The 26,353-nt window shown below is 44.3% G+C and overlaps 1 protein-coding gene across 15 annotated transcripts in view; it reads left to right on the top strand.

Moving 5' to 3' along the window:
* Positions 1-16,212, top strand: part of STAU2 (staufen double-stranded RNA binding protein 2) — a 315,973-nt gene extending 299,761 nt beyond the window's left edge. For all 15 annotated transcript variants that reach the window (XM_052651501.1, XM_052651499.1, XM_052651497.1 and 12 more), the window contains 2 exons: positions 13,893-13,981; positions 15,131-16,212. In XM_052651501.1, coding sequence (XP_052507461.1) covers positions 13,893-13,981; positions 15,131-15,224 — 183 coding nt within the window. In that variant the 3' untranslated portion in view covers positions 15,225-16,212. The remainder of the gene's footprint in view (positions 1-13,892; positions 13,982-15,130) is intronic.
* The last annotated feature ends 10,141 nt before the right edge of the window (positions 16,213-26,353 follow it).

The following is a 26,353-nucleotide window of genomic DNA, read 5'->3' as shown; positions in this document are numbered from 1 at the left end:
CAGAGCCTGCACTCAGACCCTTTCTCTCACGATGCTCCATGCTCTTGGTCTGGCTCATGCCATTCCTTTCTTTCTTTTTAAGCACCTCACCACACACAAGACCTACTGGCATATTTTTTAAAATAATTTTTTATTATATTTTGGCTGCACCGAGAGGCAGGTGGGATCTTTGTTCCCCAACCTGGCATTGAACTCGTGCCCCCTGCAGTAGAAGCCCAGAGTCCTAACCACTGGCCCACCAGGGACATCCATCAGGCCATTTCTTGAGCACTCAAATGATGCATCCTATCACTGGATTGGCAGGTGGTACAATATAATAGCTAAGAATCTTGACTCCAGAGCCAAACCATCTGTGTACAGATTTCAGATCCATCAAGATTAAGTCATATTGATCTTGCGTAAATTTCTTCATCTCTGTCTCTGCATCCTTCTCTTAAATTGGAGATGACAGTCAAGGCTCCTTGTAGCAACCGTGAAGATAAATGAGTTAGGGATGGAAAGTTCTTAGAGTAAAGTGAGTGTCATGAACATGAGATGTCATTTAAGAGTTGAGAGTTTCACTTGCCTAAAGTCCTATTACGGTTGCCAGTTGGCGGAGTGGGTCAATAAGCCCGGCTCTTAAAACCGTGTTGCTGCCCTGCCTCCGAGCAGTGAGGAGGGAGCTGGAGGTGGTACCAGTTAGGGATTCCCCCCCCCCCCCGCCCCCAGGGTTAGTTGTTACACATTTTCCATGCAGCACAGTGTGTGGCAGAGAGCCCCAGGACACACTCATCAATTCACCCCTGTAATAGTATGGCTACTCCGTCTTCTAAATTGAGACATTGAGGAATGAGAAGGGAAAGACTCTTTCTCACAGGACCCGTAGTGAAGCTCAGGCCCAAACTCAGCTTTCCCCTGCAAACCATAGTCATCACAGGAGACAAAGCTCTACCTGTCACCTCGGCAACTACCACCCCTCTCTGCAGCTGTGAGGCGTTCTTCACCTGACTTAGAGCCACAGAGAGCCTGAGGCGCAAGTGGCCTCACAGCTACCTGCCCCAGCGATGGGTCCCAACCAGTCCTTCCTCAGGGTCCAGCTTGCTCTCCACGGACACAAGGTTCCTTCCTGTTTGGAGACCAAATCCCTTTGCCTATGGCTTCCGGCCCTCAGGCTTGGCTCAGCTTTTCCAGGACATGGAGCCTCCCTGGTCTATCGTCCAGGACTCTGATCATGTCCCCAAGCCCTCCTTCCCTCCCAGCCCCTGTGCAGGAGCAGTGCCCCTGCCAGCATCACCCTCCGCCCACCGTTCACCTCCCCGACGGAGTCCTTCTCACCCTGCGTCTCACCCCGCATCTCACCCCAACTGTGGCCTCTCCATGACACCGTCTTCTCTAGGCAGACCTGGGTGCCCTTCTTGGGGCTGTTGTTGCAGACGCCGTCTCTACAGCATCACCTGTCGGCCTGGTGTGGGCAGCGTGCTTTCCTTCCTGCTGGAAGACACGCTGAGAACAGACAGGGACCCTATATGTGGAGCTGAGTTTTCCTGGTGCCCAGTGTGGTTCCCCGGTCTCAATGACCCTGTTTTCTTTTCTTTTTCATTTTTAAAATGTTTATTTATTTTTATTTACTTGACTGTGCTGGGTCTTAATTGCGGCATGTGGGATCTTTAGTGGCAGCATGTGGGATTTTGTTCCCTGACCAGGATTAAACCCCGGTCCTTTGCATTGGAAGCACGGAGTCTCAGTCACTGGACCGCCATGGAAGTCCCTTTTATTTATTTTTTATTGACGAATAGTTGATTTACAATGTTGTATTAATTTCTGCTGTAGAGCAAAGTGATTCAGTTATACACATATTTACATTCTTTTTCATATTCTGTTACATGATGATTTATCACAGGATGTTGAATACAGGTCCCCGCGCTATACAGTAGGACCTTGTTTTCTTATCCATCCTATATCTGTCAGTCTACATGTCTAACCTCAAGCTTCCAATCCAGCCCTCTCCCACCCCTGACCCCCTCCGCAACCGCCAATCTATTGTCTGTATATCTCTGAGTCTGTTTCTGTTTCGCAGATAGGTTCATGTGTGCCATACTTTAGATGCCACATATGAATACACATATGGTGTTTGTCTTTCTCTTTCTGACTGACTTCACTTAGTATGGTAATCTCTAGTTGCAACCATGTTGCTGCAAACGGCATTATTTTGTTCTTTTTATGGCTGAGTGCTATTCCATCATATATAAGCACCACGTCTTGATCCACTCGTCTGTCAATGCACAGTGCACATGGAGGCTGCTTCCACGTCTTGGCTATTGTAAATGCTGCTATGAACGCTGGAGTGCACATGACTTTTTGAATTGTACTTCTGTCCAGATATATGCCCAGGAATAGAATTGCTGAATCATATGGTAATTCTACTTTTAGTTTTCTGAGGAACCTCCATACTATTTTCCACAGTGGCTGTATCAATTTACATTCCCACAAACAGTGTGGGAACATTTCCTTTTCTCCACACTCTCTCCAGCATTTGTTGTTTGTAGACTTCTTCATAATGGTCATTCTGGCAGGTGTGAGGTGATACCTCATAGTAGCACTGATTCTGTTAACTGAATGACGGTACCCAGTTGTCAATCAGACAGACGAGGCCCCTCCCTCTGGGAAATAATGACAGGCTGTGACAAGTGTTATGAGGATAATGTGTGATTTGCTGGGGGTGGTCAGGCCTTCTCAGACCAGGCCTTCCTGGTCTGAGACCTGACTGTTGACAGGCATCTGGTCCTGAGGAGGGGGTGGCTGGAGGGACTGGCCATTGCGAGTCCCTGAGGTCAGGGGGAGTTTGTCAAAGTCAGGGAACAGAAAGGAGAACAGCACAGAATGGAAGGAGTGAAGGGAGAGCAGTTGCATGGGCCCCAAGGGCAGAGGGAGGTCCTAGAAGGATTTAGGTGACTTGATCTTGGCAACCTGATCCTAGGGTCAAGTCTGCTTTGAGAAGAGTCCTTTGGCTCTTGCCTGAGGACGGCTGCCACTCAACTGGCCCCTCTTCTCAGACCCCCAAGCCAGAGTCTCAGGCAGGCCCTCTGACCTCCTTGTCAGGCCCAGCACCAGCCTGGTCCTGGGAAAGAACCTGGCGGCAGAGGTCACACCTCAGTGTGACTTCAGTCCCTCTGTTAAAGGCACGGTGGTGTGAAACAACACAGGTGGATTATCTGACACTTCTGTAGTCCGAAGTCAGTCATGGTTCACAGGGCTGAAATCCAGAGTCAGCAGGGCTGTGTTCCTCTCTGGAGGCTCAGGGGGGAGAGTGTTTCCTTGCTTTTTCCAGCTTCTTTAAGCTTCCCCCATTCCCTGCTTCCTGGCCCCTTCCTCCATAGTCAGAATCAATATGTCACAGCCCTCCGACCCCTGTTCCATCATTATGTCTCTCTCTGACTGGAGGTGGAACAGGTTCTCTAATTTTGAGGGCTCATTGGATCAGATTGAACTCACCAGAGACTGCAGACTAATCTTCCCATCTCCAGGCCCTCAGTTTATCCCATCTGCAAAGTCCCTTGAAAACTATTATTCACAGGTCTCTGGAACAAGAACTCAGATGTCTTTGGGAGGCATTATTCTGCTGCCATGGAATGCCTAGATCCTAAAAGGCTGATCAAATACAACTGGTGAACTGTTGGAATATAGATTCAAAAACCAACTTTAAAATACATTATTGAAGTTATCAGGGAAATTTTAACATGACCCAGGTATTTAGATGATAGAAGGGGTTTATTGTTAGCTTGCTTAGGTCTAATGGCGCATGGAAAACAAAGCTCTGAGAGAGAGTCGCTTGCATGAAGACACACAGCTGGTCTGCAGTGGAGCTGACATTTTCTTTTTTTGGCCATGCTTCAAGGCATGTGCGATCTTAGTTCCCTGAAAGGGACTGAACCCATGCTCCCTGCAGTGGAAGCGTGGAGTCTTAACCACTGGCCCACCAGGGAAGACCCATAGAGCTGGCATTTGAATCTAGGCCTGACAGACTCCAAGTGCCTGCCCTTTCACTTCCTTGTCCAGGCGACCAGAAGAGTGTATTCGTTTTCTCCTGCTGCTGTAAAAAACGAACAGGCTTAGTGGCTCAGTTCAGTTTAGTCGCTCAGTCGTGTCCAACTCTTTGTGACCCCAGGGACTGCAGCACGCCAGGCTTCCCTGTCCATCACCAACTCCCGGAGCCTACCATATCACTCTTATGTCAAACTCATGTAAATCGTGTCAGTGATGCCATTCAACCATCTCATACTCTGTTGTCCCCTTCTCCTCTTCTCTTCAATCTTTCCAGCATAAGGGTCTTTTCAAATGAGTCAGTTCTTCGCATCAGGTGGCCAGAGTATGGGAGTTTCAGCTCCAGCATCAGTCCTTCCAGTGAATATTCAGGACTGATTTCCTTTAAGATGAACTCAGCACAACACAAATGTATTATCTTAGAGTTCTTAGAGTTCAGACAGGTGTCTCAAGTCTCAATGAGCTGAAATCAAGATATCTGCAGTTCATTTTTGAGGCTCTAGTATCTCCTTGCCTTTTCTAGTTTCTAGAGGCCAGCCACTTTCCTTGGTTTGTGTCCCCCTTCCTCTACCTTCAAATTAAGAACATTGCATTTCGTTGACCATATTTTCCTGGCCGCATCTTTCTTACCAAAGCCAGGAAAGGTTCTGTGATTTTAAGCACTTGTGTGATTAAATTAGGGCCTAGGTGGCGCTAGTGGTAAAGAACCCACCTGCCAATGCAGGAGACAGACGTGGATTCGATTCTTGGGTCGGGAAGGTCCCCTGGAGGAGGGCATGACAACCCACTCCAGTGTTCTTGCCTGGAGAAGCCCATGGACAGAGGAGCCTGGAGGGCTACAGTCCATGGAGTCGCAAAGAGTTGGACACGACTAAAGTGACTTGACATGTGATTAAATTGACCCACTTGGATTATTCAAGATAACCTCTCCATCCCAATGTTCATACCTCAGTCCCATCTGCAAAATCACTTTTACCATGTGAGGCAGTATATTCAGCTTCTACGGGGTAGGCCATGGACACCTTTGGGAAGATTATCCTGCCAAGCTCAGAGATAGATGCTGTCACCGTTCAGGGACACTTGCCTTTGTGCACAACACATGTTTCCATAAACGCCATTGCAAAGCGGACTTTTCGTTGAAGCAAAAATAGAGGCAACACACAAATTTAAAATGAATGCTCTTGGTAAAACAGACACAGCGTGACTGGACGGCGAGAACATGATAAGGGCGCCACTCGAGCTTGTTCTAAGCACGCTGAAAACACTCCTCTTAGCACAGCTAATCCTGTTTCAAATTCGACTCTGTATTATTGTCAAGGCTGGCAGCTACGTGGATTAACCAACAGTCAGAGCCTGATCACTGAAATAAAGATGATGCCTAAGTCTATAGTTTAAGTGTCCCATTTTGTACTAATTCCCCAAATTCTCGAGCCAGAATTCCTATTCTTTGCCTTAGGAGATGGTCTAAAATGTGCGTGTCTTTTGACCACCCCCACCACCTTTTTTTCCCCAGAATGAGTAGTCTTCACCTTAGCCGACATCCCTTTGTTCCAACAGTAGGAGCTTTTTTTTTAAATAAAATACCAATTTTATGAAAATTACCCGAACTAACAGGATTGTGTAAGCACAAATGAAAGTGGGGACGATAGTGAAATTGTTAGAAAGCAGAGCAGCAATTGGTTTAATTAAAGCTCAGTATAATCCTATTTTTATTTCTTAAGTCCAACCACTGATTCATCTGAAATGTAATACAGATTGAGGCTTCTATCATAATGTGATAAAATTTAGAAATACAATGTTCTCTTTGGGGTTTCTTTTATTTTATATAAAGAGAGACTTGGCATTTTGTTACAGACTTTTAAAAGTATGAAAATGATAACTTAGAAACATTAAAATTCACATTCTTTGGGCAGTAAGGCTTCAAACCTACTGAAGAAAAGACCTTCTGGTTTTTCAGTCATTTAAGTGATTTCACAGAGTTAATCTCAAAGATTATTAGGACGAGAAGTGAGGGGAGTCCTGGGACTTCCCTGGCGATCCTGTGGATAGACTTATTTTAATGTAGGGGGTGTGGGTTCGATCCCTGGTTGGCAAGCTAAAATCCCATGTATCTTGCAGCCAAAAAACCAAAATAGAAAACGGAAACAATATTGTAACAAATAAAATAGAGGCTTTAAAAATGAGCCACATTAAAAAAAAAAAGTGAGAGGAGTCCTCAGCTCAGTTGAAGATGTTTGTAATTTGAAGCCTATGATTTTCTCATTAAAGGAGACTGATTTAATGAGCCACATATAGGGCCATTTGTGTGCCTTCTGAAATGAGTCCAGCAGTTAGATCTACTCCCAGGAAGAGTTCCATATGAGCAAGCACTTTAAGGGGGAAAAGGCAAAACAAAACAAACCTTGAACACTTAACTTCAAAATGAAGGCCACATTTGTACTTGTATGGTTACCATTGACTTTAATGGGAACAGCCTGTTTCTGGGGTTCAGGATGTGAAATCGGTGGGAAAAGTGTGAAATGGAAAAAAAAGAAAGAAATAAAAGGATCTGTTGGGCATCCAGTTCAAAGACTCCTAAAAGTGCTGCGTGTCAAGAAGGGATGAGTTAAAATTCACATTTTGCTAATGAACCATTGTTGTCTCTCAAAGAATGATTTAATGCTGCTACATTGTCATTAACAAGCTATTTAATCCCTGCAGAAGAAAGCAGGAAGAGTAGGCACTGGTTTCAAGTTTGCTTAATTGCTCATCAACCAGAGGAAAGTTAGAAATGACAGAAATGACTGGAAAGGCTCACCCCTATCCTGTGAACACACACACACATGCGAACCAAGACCAGCAAACCGGCATGGGAAGCATCTTATTGGCATCATGTTTCTGGCATTGCTATAACTACGCACAAAACAAGCCCTACGTGAAATGGTAGTGACATCTGTTCTAGACCCTGTGGGACTTTATTCCCAAAACAGTTGTAAAATTTTGGGGGGACAAAAATATTTCTATGTATCTATGCAGATGCCCTCCTCTAAGGGAAACACACACACACACAAATGGATACAAGTGTTGAGCTGGAAAGACAGGACTAAGAAAAGGAAATGTCATCCACTTTTTAAAAACACTTAAAGAAAATTTCACCTTTCAAACAAAGCTACATCTACTGCCTTGGATAGACCTTTAAAAAACAATCCCAGGGCTTCTCTGGTGACTCAGTGGTAAAGAATCTGCCTGCCAGTGCAGGAGACAGAGGAGACATGGGTTTGATCCCTAGTTGGGAAGATCCCCTCGAATAGAAAATGGCAACCCACTCCAGTATTTTTGCCTGGAAAATTCCATGAAAAAAGATTCGTTACCACTGAGCCACCAGGGAAGCCCTGCCTGTGTTATACAGTGAGCCCTTATTGTTTTCCTGTTTTATGTGTAGTAGTACTTTTGCCTGGAAAATCCCATGGACGGAGGAGCCTGGTGGGCTGCATTCCATGGGGTCACTAAGAGTCAGACACGACTGAGCGACTTCACTTTCACTTTTCACTTTCATGCATTGGAGAAGGAAATGGCAACCCACTCCAGTGTTCTTGCCTGGAGAGTCCAAGGGACGGGGGAGCCTGGTGGGCTGCCATCTATGGGGTCGCACAGAGTCGGACACGACTGGAGCGACTTAGCAGCAGCAGCAGTGTGTATATGCTAATCCAAAACTCTTAATTTATCTTCCCCCGACCCTGACCATCACCACCCACTATCCTCTCTGGTAACCATAACTTTGTTTCATATGTCTATTTCCATTTTATAAATAAGTTCATTTATATCATTTTTTCTACATTCCACATATAAGTGATACCATATTGTACACTCACTGATACCTCACTGAGCATGATAATCTCTAGGTCCATCCATGTTGCTTTAAATAGCATTATTCCATTCTTCTTATGGCTGTGTAATATTCCATTGCTTTACCACTTCCCTGGTGGCTTAGTGGTAAAGAATCCTCCTGCCAATGCAGGAGATGCAGGTTCGATCCCTGGGTCAGGAAGATCCCCAGGAATACATAGTATCAATAGAGTATATATGTCAATCCCAATCTTCCAATTCCTCCCACCACCCCCTTCCCCTCTTGGTATCCATATATTTCTTTTCTACATCTGTGCCTCTATTTGTGCTTTGCAAATAAGTTCATCTGTATCATTTTTCTAGATTCCACATCTAAGCATTATAGAATGATTTGTTTTCTCCTTCTGACTTGCTTCATTCACACTATATGACTGTCTCTAGGTCCATCCAGTTCAGTTCAATTCGCTCAGTCATTTCTGACTCTTTGTGACCCCATGGACTGCAGCATGCCAGGCTTCCCTGTCCATCACCAACTCCCGGAGCTTGCTCAGACTCACATCCATTGAGTCGGTGAAGCCATCCAACCATCTCATCCTCTGTCATCCCCTTCTCCTCCTGCCTTCAATCTTTCCCAGCATCAGGGTCTTTTCCAGTGAGTCAGTTCTTCGCATCAGGTGGCCAAAGTATTGGAGCTTCAGCTTCAGCATTAGTCCTTCTAGTGAATATTCAGGACTGATTTCCTTTAGGATTGGGTTGGATCTCCTTGCAGTGCAAGGGACTCTCAAGAGTCTTCTCCAACACAACAGTTCCAAAGCATCAATTCTTCGGTGCTTACCTTTCTTTAGAGTCCATCCATACATGACCACTGGAAAAACCATAGCTTTGACTAGCCGAACCTTGTTTAGACGTTTAGACTAGACGGACTTTGGAAGGAGTTATGCTGAAACTGGCTAGGCTGAATGTGAGCAGTTTTTATGTCTGAAGAAAATAACGTGATGTGACCCAGGATGTATGCCGAGTTCACACCTCTGCTCTGCCACTTACTAACCGTGTGACCTTGAGTAGGTTGTTGAATTCTTCATGAGAAGGGCCCACCTTGCAGGGCTGTGGTAACACCTGAGGTCACGCAGGTAAGGGAGCTGGTCTCATGACTGTGGCACAGGGATGCTCATCAAATGGCAGTGACTGCTGTTTACAGAGAAGATAAAGTATCTTCATTGCCTTTTATAAAGTAGAAAGAAGTCCTCTCATACTTAGAAGTGATTGTATTCAGGGTTATCAATAAGATGTGGGCTGGATTATCTCATCAGACAGATAAGGGAATGTTATTTAAAAGCCTTTAAACATACCTTTGGAGGGAACCAGCCACACAAGAATTCTGAAAATCCGTTCATGGCACCAAGTGAAAGAGTACGCCGCCATTCCAGCTAGGAGGACGTTCTTGGAGCAGTGACAGTCATCTTGACAGCGCTTGGGGACCTGCCCGTCATGTTGATTAAATCATCCAGAAGCTTTTGCAAGACCTAAAGTACGCAACCTGCTCCCTGAGACTTCACCTTCATCTCTTAGGGGGCACCTCTTTTTGGATGGAGGAGAATGAGTTTCATTGGGTCCTGGACTCTGTGAGCCAAGACATAGGATTTCTGGTGTTGACACAACCTGTATTCCCCAAGCAACTACTGAAAAATGGGCTGAACAGTTAGCCCATAAGTGGGTTTTGCTTTTATTTTTTAAGAATTTGTACTGGTGGTCATTTTGGCTATACTGGGAATAAAACAGGACCAAGAAGCCCTGGAGTGCTCAGGAGTCTCATTCAGCAACACCAACCACAGTGCAGATAGACTACTATGGAAGGTGTTCTATAATGTCCATTTGGGAAGAAATTGATAAAAATCAGCATTCCTGTCAATAATTCACATACTGTGAGCAGGCCTGGAGCCACCCTCCATGCGTGTGCACAGGGGGCGGGACTTCATCACTCAGGTTCACGTGACAGCCCACAAGGATGTGCACACCCGTAGGGACATGCTCAGCACAGTCACGTGGGCAGGGTGCCCAGGCTCCCTGAGTATTTCAGGACTGGAAAGGACCACAGAAGTCACCTCACTGACTTTAATAAAAGTCCAATTCCTGTGTGAATTACTTTTTATTTTAAGGAGGAGAAATGTCCAAATCTGAGTCCTTTGAGGGTGAATTTAATGTTTGAAGGCAACCAAACTTCCCTCAAAGTTAAGTCTAGTGAATAAAGTAAATGCTTAGGATGGACAAATGAAAAATAAAGTGGGGCCATAAAAATGACAAAACCGGTTGGCTCCAATGATCCACAAGTTGTTCTGAGAGGTGATTCCAAAAGGACCTAGAGAAATAGGTGCTCCTCAGAGTATTGATGTGGATACAACCTCTCCGAGGGCAGAGGGAAGTTCATATCACATCTTTCAAAATGTGCGTGCATTTTGGTCCAGAAATTCAACTTATAGGGCTTTATCACAAGGAAATTATTGGGACAGTAGGCAATGATTTAGTATTAGAAAGCTTGGTGCAGTGTTTTTTGTTTTTTTGGGTCCTGCTGCATGGCATGTGGGATCTTAGTTCGATGACCAGGGATGGAAAACATGCCCCCTGCATTGGGAGCTCAAAATCTTAACCACTGGACTGCCAGGGAGGTCCTGCTGCTGCTAAGTCACTTCAGTCATGTCTGACTCCGTGCGACCCCAGAGACAGCAGCCCACCAGGCTCCTCTGTCCATGGGATTTTCCAGGCAAGAGTACTGGAGTGGGGTTCCATCGCCTTCTCCGAGGGAGGTCCTGGTGCAGTGTTAATAACAGCCTAAAAATTGGATGTGGTCTCAATGTCCAACAGTAGGGATTGGTTAAATACAGGAAGGCACATATAGTCAGTGAGGTACTGTGTAATCCTGCAAAATGACGTTGCTGAAGTGTTTCTGTTGCTATGGAAAATTGCTAATGATTCAGTGAAAAGAGCAGGTTCTAAAATAGTGTTAGGATATGATCCAGGTTAAAGTGTGTGCCGGTGGGGAGGGGGATAGAAGAGGATTGGAAAGACATGCACCAAGTTTTGAGTGGTGTGTAAGACTGAATATTTTCACATTCTTTTTGCTTGCTTACATATTATGATTTTTCTGTAATGAGAAACAATTTTTATAATAAAAAGACAATAAAGGAAATATCAAAGAGAGGAGAAAGAGGGTCTTTCCTTATAGAGGAATGATGATGTGCCTGTAATTGTTGTTAGGGCTGCCGTAACAAAGGACCACCCACAATAAATTCAACACTAAGTTCTTGTCTCACAGCTATGGAGGTTAGGCGTGCAAGAGCAAGGTGTAGGCATGGTTGGTTCCTTTTGCGGGCCCTGAGGAAGGAGTCTGTTCCGTGCCTCTCTCCTGGTTTCTGGTGGTTGCCAGGCAGCCTTTGGTGGTCCTTGGCTTCCGTTGCATCGATCCAATCTCTGCTTTCTTCATACAGTGTGTGTGTCTCTGTTTTTGAATTTTCCTTTTTTGTAAGGACATTGGTCATAATGGGTTGGGACCCACCTTAATCTAATATATGTGTGTGTGTGAGCTCAGTTGTGGCTGACTCTTTGCAAACCCATGGACTGAAACCCACCAGACTCCTCTGTCCATGGAATTTTCGAGACAAGGAAGCTGGAGTGGGTTGCCATTTCCTACTCTAGGGGATCTTCCTGACCCAGGGATCAAACCCAAGTCTCCTTCGTCTCCTGTATTGGCAGGCGAGTTCTTTACCACTGTGCCACCCGGGATGGATGATCTAGTATGACTTCATCTTAGTTAATTATGTTGGCAAAGATCTTATTTCCAACTAAGGCCATGTTCTATGTATGGGGGATTGGAATGACATACGAATTTGAGGGTGGACATAATTCAATCAGTAATAGTAACCCCAATGAGATGGCCATATTCGTCCTACCCAACTGAGGTTAGTGCTTACGTGTCACTGTAACCTACGCCAGCTACTGTGTAGTGGGAGCCTAGACCGAGATCAAGGGTAATGGGGCTGCGGAACTGCCATCTCTGAAGGATTCCGGGGTTAGAGAGAGAGTGGTGAAACAGAGAGCCCAGTGCAGCTGCCCCATCTTCACCCTGCCCCATCTTCACCCTGCCCCATCTTCACCCTGCCCCTGCCCCAGCTCTCCCAGGCCAGAGCGGAGGCATCAGTGGGCATTCAGCTGAACTGGGAAGATCAGCTCAGAGATCTGAAAGGAAGAAACAGCCTGAAGGAAAAAATAAGGATATATTAGTCCTTTTGGTTGAATATAGCAGTTGATATTTTAAAAATAAAAGGACTAAAAAAATGTTACAAACATTACACAAAAATCTGCACACAGATGTTGATAGCAGCTTTATTCATCATCAGCAAAAACCAAGAGGTCCCTCAAACTGTGGTATATCCAGACAATAGAATATATTCAGCAATAAAAAGAGATGCACTGACAAGCCATGAAAAGACATAGAGGAACTTTAAATGCATATTGCTAAGTGAAAGAAACCAGTCTGAAAATGCTACTGACTGTACCCTTATAGCTGTATGGCATCAAAAAAGACAAAACTATAAAGACTGTAAAAAAAAAAAAAGGAGTTGCCAGGGATGGGGAAGTGGAAAGGGAGGAGGGGTGAACACGTGGAACACAGGGAATTTTTAGGACAATGAAATTATTCTTTATGATGTCATGGTGGGCACATGACATTGTACATTTGTCAAAATTCATAGAATGTACAACATAGAGCAAACCCTACTGTAAACTGTGGACTTAAGTTAATGATAATATATCAATATCTCATCAGTTGTAATAACCGTACCTCTGTAATGCTGGATGTTAATAATAAGGGAAATGATGTTGAGGGAGGGGGAAGGGAAGAGGGTTTCCCTGCTTCATGTTTCTATAAACTTAAAACTGCTCTCAAAAAAAAAAATATTAAGTCTATTAACTTAAAAATCCAAACCAAAAAGATATATTATGCATAAAGAGATTCGGAAAAGATCATGCACTTCACTACCCAAAAGGAGCTGCTGGCAGATAAAAGTTTGAGCAGTGGCAGGAGTTAACTCTTTTACAAAGGCCTTTGAGAAGATGCAGATGACCAAAGTGTGACCCAGCAGGATCTCCAAGATACAAACAAGCCTGGCTGCTCACACCTATCTCAGACTCAACAAAGCCCTTCTAAATCGAGCTTAAAAGGGTGGGCTGTGGGGGAGGGGAAGAAGAACCAAATTCTTATTCAAAGAAATAACAGTTTGGACCGTGCACAAGAGTGTCAACAAGTTATGCAGATCTTATCAGCATCACATTTTTTGGTGCCTCCCAGCTATTCCGCGAGGCTCCACCAGCCTGTCAACACCCTTCGGCATCCCACACATCCGGGCATATCCCTACCTCAGGAGGCTCTGCGGTGGCCAGGCGGGCCTCCCCAGGGCCCCCACGGAGGCAGATTTTTTCTCTATATACAGAATACCATCATCATACCATCACCTCGGAATTCAAGAGTGTCTTTGGTCTCTCTCACCGTTCACATTCTGTGACTTGGTTGGGGCTAAATGTCTATGAAATTGACCAGTACATTTATGCTAGCTTTGGACAGTTGGGAAAAAAATATCTGATGCTTTCACATCTGGAAGAAGAGAACATGTAGTTTCTGGAATGTAAGGAGAAATGATGCAAAAATCATCATTGAAGATAGATAGGCTTCTATGACATGTTTCTACATTTGCGAAAAAAACTTTGTTGCCATCTTACAAAATTATGGATAAGGCATAAGGTTTACGCAGGTTCCTCTCTCCACCTCTCCCCCCAAACACACAAAAATAAAGCCTTTCTAGGATATACATTGCTCCATCATAATATAGCCTCTCAAGTGTAATTTTGTTAAATGATACAAAAAAGCATTTATTTAGACGAATGAAAATGATAGCCTTTACGATATATCACAGCTTTCTTTTACCATTGCATTCCTGTTTATTACATGAACGTCAGTGAATGAATCTCCTTGTTTGTGTGTTTGTTTTCATTTTTAGGCAGCTTTAAGTGCCTTGAAACAATTTTCTGAACAAGGACTGGATTCAATGGAAGGGGCAATGAATATTGAAAAAGGTTCTCTTGAAAAGTGAGTACATCTTCTGTGGTATTCTTACATTTGTAATTTTGTAACTTGTCTGGAAAATAAGATCAACATCATAATAAAGTGAAAAACTCAAGACAATAATATCTATATCCTGCAAAATTATTCATAGCACAATTCAATGTAAATAAAAGAGAACCAGTATATATGTTCATATTTGTTGCCTCTAAATATCTCTGTGAAAGTTTTAATCTACTGATGGATCATTATTTCTGCATTTTAATGCCTTTGCTGGAAATACTTCTGTGAGTTTTATGGACCACAGAGACCTGCAAAACTCACAAAAGATGACTTTGATTTCAGACTGTTGAGCGTTCTCTGACTAAACCATTTTCTGAGCTAAAATTTTTCCCTCAAAACCCTGCTAGGTTGTAGGCACAACAGAGAGGGGGAAAAAAAAGAAGATGAGAGGAGGGTTCTCTCCCTTTGGCTGCATTTTGTTTTTCGCATTGTTATATGAAACACTAGCACACAGTCACAAAACTGTGGCTCCTGAGGGTTGCAGAGGCCAAATCGAGCTTTAATAAGAATTTCTGAAATCCAGCTCATACCTCTTTTATGATATTGAACATAACGTTTGATCTGAGGGACTGAACTTTAGATCCCTCCAGAGACCCAATTTATACTAAAGAAATTGCAAGCCATTGTATTTACGATAGTGGAAATCAAATTCTTTCAAAGCAGGAAAAATAGCAGGTGAGGTTTCAGAACTCACACAGGAGATAACATTTTTAGAATGAAGAAAAAAAAAATCAGATAACCTGGGAAGCCAAAACCAAATATACAGATCTTACAGTTAAAAAAAGCTTATCTGCCCCCCCACCCACACTGACCAAGAAAAAACAGCATTTGGTCATTAATATTTAAAGGGTGAGAGCGTGAGAAGAAAACATTTGGTAAACAGACGTGGCATTTTAAGTTGTCTATAGATTGGCAACCATTTATAAGCTAATTTAATCAAAACCATTTCCACATGATCTCATCAGTAGACTATCTGAACATAAATATTGTTGTTTCACTTTAAAATGTCACTTTTGTGGTGACCTTTGAATCCTGTGTGCCATCTGCTAATAAACATGTCTGAAGATGTGCAACCCTGGACCTTCAGCTCTTGTTAATGTATTAATCTTCCAGACAAGCCCAGCATCTGGGAGAGAAAGCGAACAATAACCAGACACACCCGGGCTCCATCGCTCAGGACTGCAAGAAATCAAGGTCGGTCATCTAGCAGCTCCCATAACCGCGCTGCCACCGCATCCTTATAAACCTGTCAGCACGCATGAGGGTGTCTGTGTTCAAGGAAATGAATGACTAATACCATGATTTGAGTCTTATGTGAAGACAACACTATTCTAACACAAGAGATAATAGACATAGGACTGTTTATTCAACTGGGGGAAAATAAAACTTTGAGCATTTCCCTTGGAACTTGAGATCAGATCATAACTCATTTGCCCAGAGGCAGCAGAAATCCGATCCTGCTACTGGAGCTTAAAATAACAATTAATGAAAAGTGTTAGAGAAATTGGGTTTGGTTTTTCAATGATGAATAGAGAAATTGGGTTTGGTTCTGTTGTTAGGATTGTTTTCTCGTGGCGCTTGTGTTCTCTCTCATTTTAAATAATGCCTGACGATTCCAAGATTAACCAACGATGTGCTGTGCAATGTGATGGTCGTTGTCTTCAAATAGAGTCACCCCAGTTTCTCTTTCAATGCAGATATTTGTAAGCTTCATCCTATATCAGTATGCATAACTTCAGGGTGCACCACTCAAAGATGTATGCCAACAAACATGGTGGAAATCAGGTCAGACTTGTGATTACGCATAGGAAATAAGGGTAGGAACAACTGGTTTCAATAGACGCCAGGAATTCAGAAAGAAAACAAAAACCAGTTGTGGGTTTTGAACTCCATCATCCTATTAACCACTGGGGAGGCGTCTTGCCTCTCCAGCCATTTATGTGGATTCCACGCTCGTGGTGGACATCGCTCCCACCCCATCCATGTGTTGTAAGCCGCTCACTGTTTGCATCCAAAGTGTTCTTTGATAACTGCCTCTGCACTTGGGTCACGGAGTGGGATCAAAAGCAGTCATGTACATGGTGGGGAAGGAAAGCCAGTCAGAGGATCCACAGAGGTCTTGCCAGCCATGCTCTGGACCAGCATGTTGGAATCCAGGGTGAAGACAACGCAGTAAAAAAAAAAAACGTGGTCGATTTCTGTGTGAAGTGTGGTCATTGTTCTTTCCTCGCTTCGCTCTCCCCTCTGAAACATCACCCCAGTGTCTCCCATCCCGAAGGCGGGCCGTCACACTGCACAGTGGTGACAGCAGGGGGCGTCCAGGATTCTCTCACCGCCAGGCTGCCTCTGCGAAACTGCGGGGCTGCCTCCCTGGGTGACTCGGAGCCGGGTTCCTGACCAGCCAGCGTCACCTCATCGTTCAGGTTTTCTCCCTATTGATCTGCCAACGTTGTGCAATGAGAAAACACTCTATGGTCTAACTGCTCGGCCCAACGTGACAATAGGCCTAGAATTATATAAGGTTTCCCAAGCAAAACCACCACAAGTCATGATCTGGCTGACTCACACGCGACTGGAGAATAAACAAACAGCAACAGAAGGAAATCACTGGAGGGTTGTTCTTAATGACTCCCAGGCGGGGAAGTCCGCCAGCATCGAGAGGGCTGGGGTGCCCTCAGAGGAAATAGGTTTTCTCCCCAAAGTCTGGGCCCTGGTGGAGATAACAGCCCATTTGTAAAGTTGGGGTTCACGAAGATCAGCCAGGTCAAACAATAAGTCTGCTGCCTGGCACCAGGTGAGGCGGGTCCTAAATGACACCCTCGGAAAGGGGGCAGGCCCTTCCTTCCCCTGGGCCTTTCAGCACCTGAGGCTTTGGCTCTGGGCTGGGCGGGGAGCATGCCCCGTCAGCATCACTCAGGCAGGATCTTTAAAACACATCTTCAGTTTCCCAAACTCCATAAAGTGCCTCCCACAGCCCACGGTCCCAACACCACCAAGGCTGGCCGGGCTGTGGGAGATGGATGAGCTCAGGAAACAAACAAAGCTCATCGTTTCTCACAGCCCAAGCATCTGAGGTATTTACTCTGGAACCATCCGACGAGTCATCCTTGGAGGTGAGCACACAGGAGTGGCCGTGGGGGTAGTGGATGGACATTTGCATCGAGTTTCAAGTTTAGTGAGACTCTGTGTATTCAAAATCCCATCCCATCTACCTACTTGAGGAGCCCCAAAAGGCCTTTCAAATTTTTCCCTTTGGATGGTTTTCCAGCAGCCCTTCCTGGGAACTGGTTGGGTTTCCTTTGGGTTGAATTAGCATTGCAAATGATGGGTGGCCTGCCATGTTATATATCATTAAGGGGAAACCATTAAGTAGATTTATTGAAAGAATGTTTCTTCAGCACAGGGAGATCCTTTTGATGAAAAATGGAACTCATTATTCTTTAAAGGACACAGATTGACTTATCTTCTTTATCAATTACAGTGTCTGCTTTCAGCTTTTCTCAATCAGCAGCAGGCTTTGTAGTCACTTCCCAGGGCTGAAGCCAATGTGTTTTATGGAAGAGGTTTGTTTTTACATTTTAATTGGAAATATAATATTGCGCTTTGGAACTCTGACCAGCACAACTTGCCAAAGATCAATGGTGAGACACCAGCCTTCAGGCTGTGACAAGGACCCTCCTCCCCTCTCCTGGGGTGACCTCTCTGAGGTGTCCTAGTATTCTCTGGCCAAGCCAACATTCTCAATGGTGATTTTTTTTGACAGCTTCAACCAATTTCCTGCACCATAAAATAAAAATAGATTAATGAAAAACTTACCTTATTATATATAGCTTTTCAGGACTCCTAGTGACCTTGGAAATGTGATCTAGACCAACTGATTGGTCTTTAAATCCTGCTGTTGTTGAGTTATCTGTGCAACTGGCCAGACTCTGTCCTGTACCTTTTAATTTCCAAAGGCCACTTGTTATCATCATGGCCAAGAATGGTAGGAAAAGCCAACAGTTTTTCATTAGCAGTCATTAATGGCAAAATCATGTGTCTTTGGGTCTCTCCCAACCTACCCCATCACAATATAAGTCCTTGATAAATGGATAAATGATACACTGAATAAATGAATAAATGGACAAATGAATGATCTATCAAAATGATAGATAAACCTGTTGAAGAAATAAAATTTAAATCTCACTCCTTAACCTGACACAGAGAGAGGCACTTATGATAATATACCTCGTTAGTGTTAACAAGAGGACCGGGAGGGACCGGGGCATTTCTTAAAAAACACAGTGAGTCAAAAGCCCGCCTTTACTTCAGAGGACTTTGGACCCATGAAGACCCACCATCTTGCCCCCAGCTTCCCATTTTTGCATGAACATCTCTTCCTCGGCCAGCAGATTCAATTCCAGTCCTCACTCCCAGACAGCTTCCTATATTTTCACAATCACAGAAAAATGTCCCATGGGGAGGGACTTGTAATATCTGGCTCAAAGCAAAGACTTCCTTAGACCTGATTTCTGGTGGACACCACCCAAGTTCCAGCTCATCTCGCTGAGACTCATTGATAGATTGCCTTGCTGGGGAGGCTTTCCTCTTACATTCTAACTTCTTAACATAACTAAAAGCTCCCTTGACTGGATCCCCAGCACACTCTGATGTATGCTGGGAATGCAGAAAATAAATAAACAAATGAAACTACTTCACCCTCAAGAACCCACATTCTAGCTGGAGGGAAAGTCAGACCAGGAAGTGAGCATGAGAGGTAAGTGTGTTTTCCTCAGACAGCCTGCATTGTAGATTGTTGTTTGTCTCTCTCAGTCACTAGTCAGTCCCTCACTTATCCCACTCAGCTTTGGGCAGCACGCTGTATTCTTGTGACACTGTCAAAAAACCCATGCCTTTACTCTAGTGGTATATCTATGCAACCTTCACACACTCTACATGTTCACTGACTGATCCTACCCGCAGCCCCAAAGATACATATACCAGGTAAAGCTCTTGAAGCTCACTTACCCTCAAGAGGCTGACCAACTGAATTTACCTCTTGTTGTATCTCTTGATCTGGAACGGTACCCACCTTAATACAGTACGGGTGTGCATACTCAATCTTTCAGTGGTGTCCGACTCTTTGTGACCCCGTGGACTGTTGTCCACCAGGCTCCTCCGTCCATGGGATTCTCCAGGCAAGTATACTGGAGTGGGGTGCCATTTCCTCCTCCAGGGAATCTTCCTGACCCAGGGATGAAACCCAAGTCTCCTGCATCTCCTGCATTGGCAGGTGGATTCTTTACCGCTGAGCCACCTGGGAAGTCCCTTAACATGGTAAGTACTTGATAAATGTCTGTTGAGTAGATGAATAACCCAAAAACCCCTGCCATGATGGATTTGCCAGCCTCACAGGATCCATGCGGGCCTGAACGCATGGGCAGAGAAGTCTAGTCTATTGGAGGGAACCTTCTGCCTGTAAATCAACTAGTTCTACTTCTGTTCATATGCAGTCTTTTTGAAGTCATTTAACATCTTCAAGTTTCAATGTCTCAACCAAAATAGTAGGACTAAGGATATACGGAAGTAGAGAGTTTATTTTTTTTTAAGTGTTTAAGTTGTGAAAGTAAATACAATATTTCAATCAATGTTAGTGGGAATGAGGGAAAAAGCCAAGATCTAGGAGTCAAGAGTCTAGAGACCTGGTTCAGACACAGATGTGACCTTGGAGAGGGATTTAGTCTCCCTGGGCCTCAGTTTTCACATCTGTAAAATGATGGTCTCTAAGAGCATTGCAGCTCTAAATTTACGTTACCATTAATTCCTCTATTACTAGTGGTATGCTTGAATTCAAATCTTGTCTCTAATACGTGAATTTTTAAAATCAAATACCTGCAAGGAAAATACTACTCATATCAATTAGGATTCTTTGGCTGTGAATTATAAAATCTTAAAAATCATGTTTTTTTCAACTTTCAGTTCAGTTCAGTTCATTTCAGTCACTCAGTCGTGTCCAACTCTTTGCGACCCCATGAATTGCAGCACGCCAGGCCTCCCTGTCCATCACCATCTCCCGGCATTCACTCAAACTCAAGTCCGTCGAGTCGGTGATGCCATCCAGCCATCTCATCCTCTGTCGTCCCCTTCTCCTCCTGCCCCCAATCCCTCCTAGCATCAGAGTCTTTTCCAATGAGTCAACTCTTCGCATGAGGTGGCTTTAATAATTACCATTTTTATTATTCTTATTTTATATACTCTGTACCTGAAAACTTGTTTCCTGGGGTATTTTTTTTTTTAAGTTGGAGGATAATTGCTTTACAATGATGTGTTAGTTTCTGCTGTACAACAAAGTGAATCAGCTGTGAGTATACATATATCCCCTCCCTCTTGAGCCTCCGTCCCGCTTCCTCCTATCCCATCCCTCTAGGTCATCACAGAGCACCAAGCTGAACACCTTCTGCTATATAGCAGCTTCCCACTATCTGTTTTACACATGGCAGTGTATACACATATATATATGTGTGTGTGTGTGTATGTGTGTTAGTTGTTCAGTTGTGTCCAACTCTTTGCAACTCCATGGACTGTAGCCCACTAAGCTCTTCTGTCCATGGGATTCTCCAGGCAAGAATACTGGAGTGGGTTGCCATTTCTTTCTCCATATAAGTATATATACATATATATGTACATTATAAAGCATATATATATATATATATATATATATATATGTCAGTGCTACTCTAAAAAAACTATTCAAACCAGCAATGGGGAATATGTTCAAAAACTACAGGGGAGTTTTAGAGAACCTAAGAGCAAAAATGCAGAAGTGGACTGGAGTCAGGAAGTACAAGGCTATGGGGAAACCAGGAAGCTCTCCTTCTCTCTCTCTCTCTCAATTCTCCTCCCCTCTCTGAATGTGTGAATCATTTCTCTCTCCACACCAGCTCCTGCTTCTCAATTGCACAAACCTGGCTACCAAGTTCACAATCACCCGAGGGAACCCTGAGTCTCTCCGTTGATTTCATTCCCTGGGTTGTGAGAAGAAGCTCCTGCTTGGCTCACCTTGGACAGATATTCACCCCTGACCCATGTACAAATAAGACTGCCTCAACTCAGCCCCTTTGGAACAGGAGAGAGTAGTCTTCAGAGAAGCAAGAATCACTGTTTAGGGAGAAAACCCAATAGTTACCTGCCTTCTGGGGTGGAGGGAGTTGTGGGGGACAAGGTTCATTACAGTCACGTGTTGGTTCTTCCTTTCAGTGTAAACAGGGAAGCTTAAATAAGTGAGTAAGTCTCTCCAAAGTCATAGACTGGTCAGAGATGTATGAACGCTGCACTGTTTTGTTTGGTTTTCTTTAATCCTTTCAGTCTTTAGTTTCAAGGGTCTGATGAAACAGAGTGAGTCACAAAACTACCTAGGTTAAAAAAAAGAAAGAAAACTTCCCAGCGATCCCAAATTGGTGGTGGTGGTTTACTCGTTAAGTCATGTCTGATCCTTTGCAACCCCGTGGACTGTAGCCCACCAGACTCTTCTGTGCATGGGATTTCCCAGATAAGAATACTGGAGTGGGTTGCCATTTTCTTCTCCCGGGGAGTCTTCTCTAACCCAGGAATCGAACCCAAGTCTCCTGCATTATAAACGGATTCTTTACCGCTAAGCCATAAGGGAAGATGATCCCAAATTGGTCTATTTTTAAAAGACCCCTTTCCTTCAGCATGAATAATGAGAAAATTAGGCAGTAGAGGGGTTATCCTTTGTTGGTGATAACAGAACCAGAAGCCTGGCTGCCGCATCCCTATTTTTGTCATCCAGAGTGGATTTTAAATGTCAGGGCATTGCTGATTCTTACAACTGAAGTGGCTACAGATGGAGGCCATCTTGGTTCAGTTTTCCTTCAAACTTTACTTCTAAGTTTAAGGGAGCTCCAAGAAGAGAGGAGACTGCGTTATTTAAGGGGGTGGGAGAAAGTGGACAATAGAGATGATCAGAAATTTGGATTCAAAAGTATAAAGTAAAGGAAACAGAGGTGACAGCCTTTAGGAAAAAAAGAACAGAGAAAAGCTGTGAACAAAACTCATTTATTTCAACTAAACATGGTTTCAAACGTAGATTGACATTTGATGTTAACTTTCATTCTGACAAATCACTGAGCAGCTGAAGATATTGTTTCAACCTGTGTTGTTGTTTAGTCGCCAAGTCCTGTCCAGCTCTTTTGCAGCCGCATGGACTGTAGCCCACCAGGCTCCTGGGTTCATGGGATTTCCCAGGCACGAATATTAGAGTGGGTTGCCATTTCCTTCTCCAGGGGATCTTCCTGACCCAGGGATTGAACCTGAGTCTCCTGCATTGGCAGGTGGATTCTTTACCACTGAGCCACCTGTGTAGGTTATAATTATTGGATGCAAAGATAATTAATGTTTCTGGATTAGATTTTTTTAGATTGTATGCAAATTATAAGCAGAGTTTCAATAAAATATGTATTCTGTGATCGGGGGGGGGGGGGGGGAGTATAGTGGGTGAGGAAGCCAAGATATGTTGGAGAAAAATGGAGGAAGTGGAATGTTCTGAAGAAAGTATCCATGATGGGAACAGATTCAGTGTTCCCAGCAGGTAAGTTTCTAGATGCTTTCACCTTGACATCAGGAATGAGCTGGTTAACATCTTCTGTTTCCTTTTGAGCCTGCCCCTAAATCTATATGTGTAGTCATTTTCCAGAAAGGTGTTTGGCCGTTCAGCCTTCCTCATCCCCAGAGTGCAGGGGAAAGAACTAGGTCCTTCTTTAGAACTTCTTCACCAACTTTAGAGCAATATCAAGCCCTCAGCTTTGGCAAAGATCAGGTTGGATGTGAATTCCAAGGAGAATTTAGCTGTTGGGGTTATCTCTGATATCAGAGAAGGTCAGGACTCCTTTTTTTTTTTTTTCGCCTGGAACCAGAGTAGCTTCCACAGTCATGACAACATAACACACAGCAGCTGTTCAAGGGTTCATCCCCACTATAGCCACTGCCTCTGTCTTAGGAGAAGACAGTACTAGCCTAAATGTCTGGCTAAACATATCTTGCCTTCTAGTTTCTGACCATAATCAAAGCTTAACCTATCCATCAATCAGCAAATATAGATTGAATCTCTATCCCTGACTTAGTCATTATGGGGAACCCCTGAAGCTTCAAGTAATGTCCCTATCATAAAAGAGCTTCCGGTCCAACTGGGAAGATAAAATGCCAACCAGATACACAGAGAGGGGAAATGCAAGAAGACAGAAACAGATACACTTCATTAGGAATCAATTTCAGTTTCTTCTGCTTTCACAGTGAGTATGGGAAGCATCATGGGGAAACACAGGCCAGTGATCCAGGTTTTGATCTTGAAAAGAATGTCTACTCTGAATTCCTGTTTTCCTTAATCTGGTGATCTGGTTCAACCAACCTGCAACCAAAGTGCTGTAGGAATCCAGTTTGCATGTTTCCTTTTCCTGGGATAAGTCCCTGGGATAGCTGAGGCTTTATGAGCCACCACCCTCTCCACAATCACAGCTTCTCCCATCACTACCAACCTTCCCATCTACTGGTATATAATCCTGATCTATCTTTTACCAAGAAAACAGTGTTGGATATGGTTAAGAGTTAGTATTCCAGCGTCAGACTCCCTAGGTTCAGCTCAGCTTTTCCACTCCCTCCCTCTGTATTTTCAGGTTAAGTTCCCATAACTTTTCCAAGCCTCACTTTCTTCAGCTATAAAGTGAAGATGGCAGTGTTGTTACGTGGGTTGAATAAATGAGTTTTATGAATGAAGACATGTAGAGCATTTTGGATTTCCCTGGTGGTCCAGTGGTTAAGAATTCACCTGCGAGTGCAGGGGACACAGATTCAGTTCCTGGTCCTGGAAGATTCCACATGCCACAGGGCCATGAAATCCATGCGCCGCAGCTTGTGAGCCTGCGTGCCCTAGAGTCCATGCTCCGCAGCAAGAGAAGCCACAACAATAAGAAGCTCCCTGCACTGCAACTAGACGAAGCCTGACCACAACAGCGAAGACCCAGCACAGCCAAAAATTTAAGAAAGACATGGAGTGCTTTGAACTGTATTCAGCACAGAGCAAGTACCTGATAAACATGAGTTACTATTGATCAATAATTATGGATCAACCACTGTGTGCCAGATACAAGTGCCAAGAAGAAAAAGAGGCTGAGATGAATAAGGCACAGCCCTGTTTGGCATCGGGGAATTTTTGTTTCTTAAAGGCAATCGTAAAATATGCACACAAATAAGTACTACTCCAAACTGAATGTTCTCAGAGACGTGGGCCAGGCACCCCCTGTGGGCCACTCAAACAACAGGATCATCATTTTTGATATGCCTTCTCCACAAAGCCAAGTGTCTGTGGCTCCTAATGCCTCTTGGGATTCATTTGGTGAGAACAACCCACAGGTGGGAGAATTACTTCTCACGAAGGGATTACACATTTCCCACACACCTCATGCTACACCTTCTGCTCTGGATTCCTCAGAGAACCAGGGGATGATGGTGGGCGAGGACTACCAGTAACCCAAAGAGGCACACACAATGTCAGTAGTCAGGAACCAAGGCTGGTGAACTGATTCTGAGATACCAGGCTGGCCTTGGCTTTTGTTGGTAAGTTTCTTGGTGGTAAACAGAAAGAACTGTAGGGACGTCTCTGGTGGTTCAGTGGTTAAGACTTTGTGCTCCCAAGGCAGGGGGTCTGGGTTCTATCCCTGGCCAGGGGACTAGACCGCACATGTCACAACTAAAAGATCCTGCTTGCTACAACTAAGATCTGATAAATTAATAATATTCAAAAAAAGAGAGAGAACTGTAAATAGCCCTGTCCTCATGGCTCATGTGGAAGAGTTCTTTCTGGTTACAAGTATGCCCTCCCCATCATGGTCCTTTTCCCTTGTTTCTTTAGCATACCATCTTGAGAAGGAGAAGTAGAGGCCCAAGAAGAGGGTAAGCTCCCCTGGTGGCTCAGTCAGTAAAGAATCCGCCTGCAATGCAGGAGACCTGGGTTCCATCCCTGGGTTGGGAAGATCCCCTAGAGGAGGGCATGGCAACCCCCTCCAGTATTCTTGCCTGGAGAATCCCCACGGACAGAGGAGCCTGGCAGGCTGCAGTCAACGGGGTCCCAAAGAGTTGGACACAACTGAGCAACTAAACACACAAAAATGGGTAATAAAGGATATTTACAACGGAGTAGAGATAAAGAGGGTCCCAGTGAGGGTGGCAATGGGAGGAGGGAGAACGGGGAACATAAAGAAGGTAAACTGGACAGGCCCTGATTACCAAATGGATATAGGGGTGGGGTGAGGAGGACCATCTAAGCTGGCTCCTGGGCTCTGGCTTGGGAAGCCAGATAAATGGCAGTATTATTCATTAAGATGGTAAATACAGAGGAAGAGCAAGCTGGTAATGAGTTCAGTTCTGGACTTGTCAAGGTTGACATGCCTGCAGGACATCCAGAGAAAAACCTTCAGTTGCTAACTGAGGATGTACCATGAAAGGTCAGGAAAGACATCACAGTTTAAGAGAAGATAAGCAGTAGCATGTGGGTGGTAACTGGTGACGTGTCTTAAGAAGATCCTCCAGATAGATCCTGTAGAGTAAGAGAAGAGCAAAAGGTCAAGGGTCAAGGCTTGAGAAGCACCAGCATTGAAGACACAGACAGAGAATAAGAGCTTATGCAGGTATCTGAGAAGGAATGGACCTGGAAAGAAAATGACGGCCAGGGGAGATCAGGATGGTTAAGAGTGTCAGATGCCACAGAGAGGAAGTGACTAAGCAAGAAAAGACAGAAAAGGAGCCCCTACGATCTGGCATGAGGAGGTCATGGATGACCTTTATCAGACTGTTCAGAAAAGAGGAGGAGAAGGGTATAAGGAAGGGTTGCCTGACTCTCTTTTTGAGGGGCAAGCCAGCTCCTCAAGCCAAATCTATGTCCACTGTCTTCTAGCTTCTTGATATACCACTGGATACAAGGACCACACATTGGTAGTCTTGAGTCAGACGTGACTGAAGCAACTTAGCACACACTCACGTAAGTTGATACAATTTTCTGAAGGACAATTGGGCAATGTGTATTCACGTATTCACAGATGGTGACGGCAGCCATGAAATTAAAAGACGCTTACTCCTTGGAAGAAAAGTTATGACCAACCTAGATAGCATATTGAAAAGCAGAGACATTACTTTGCCAACAAAGGTCTGTCTAGTCAAGGCTATGGTCATGTATGGTTTTCCGGTGGTCATGTATGGTTGTGAGACTTGGACTGTGAAGAAAGCTGAGTGCCGAAGAATTGATGCTTTTGAACTGTGGTGTTGGAGAAGACTCTTGAGAGTCCCTTG

The sequence above is a fragment of the Budorcas taxicolor genome, chromosome 14, assembly GCF_023091745.1.
Source record: "Budorcas taxicolor isolate Tak-1 chromosome 14, Takin1.1, whole genome shotgun sequence".
Lineage (NCBI taxonomy): Eukaryota > Metazoa > Chordata > Mammalia > Artiodactyla > Bovidae > Budorcas > Budorcas taxicolor.
The sequence above is the reverse complement of the archived record's forward strand: the minus strand, read 5'-3'. Positions and strand labels throughout refer to the sequence as shown.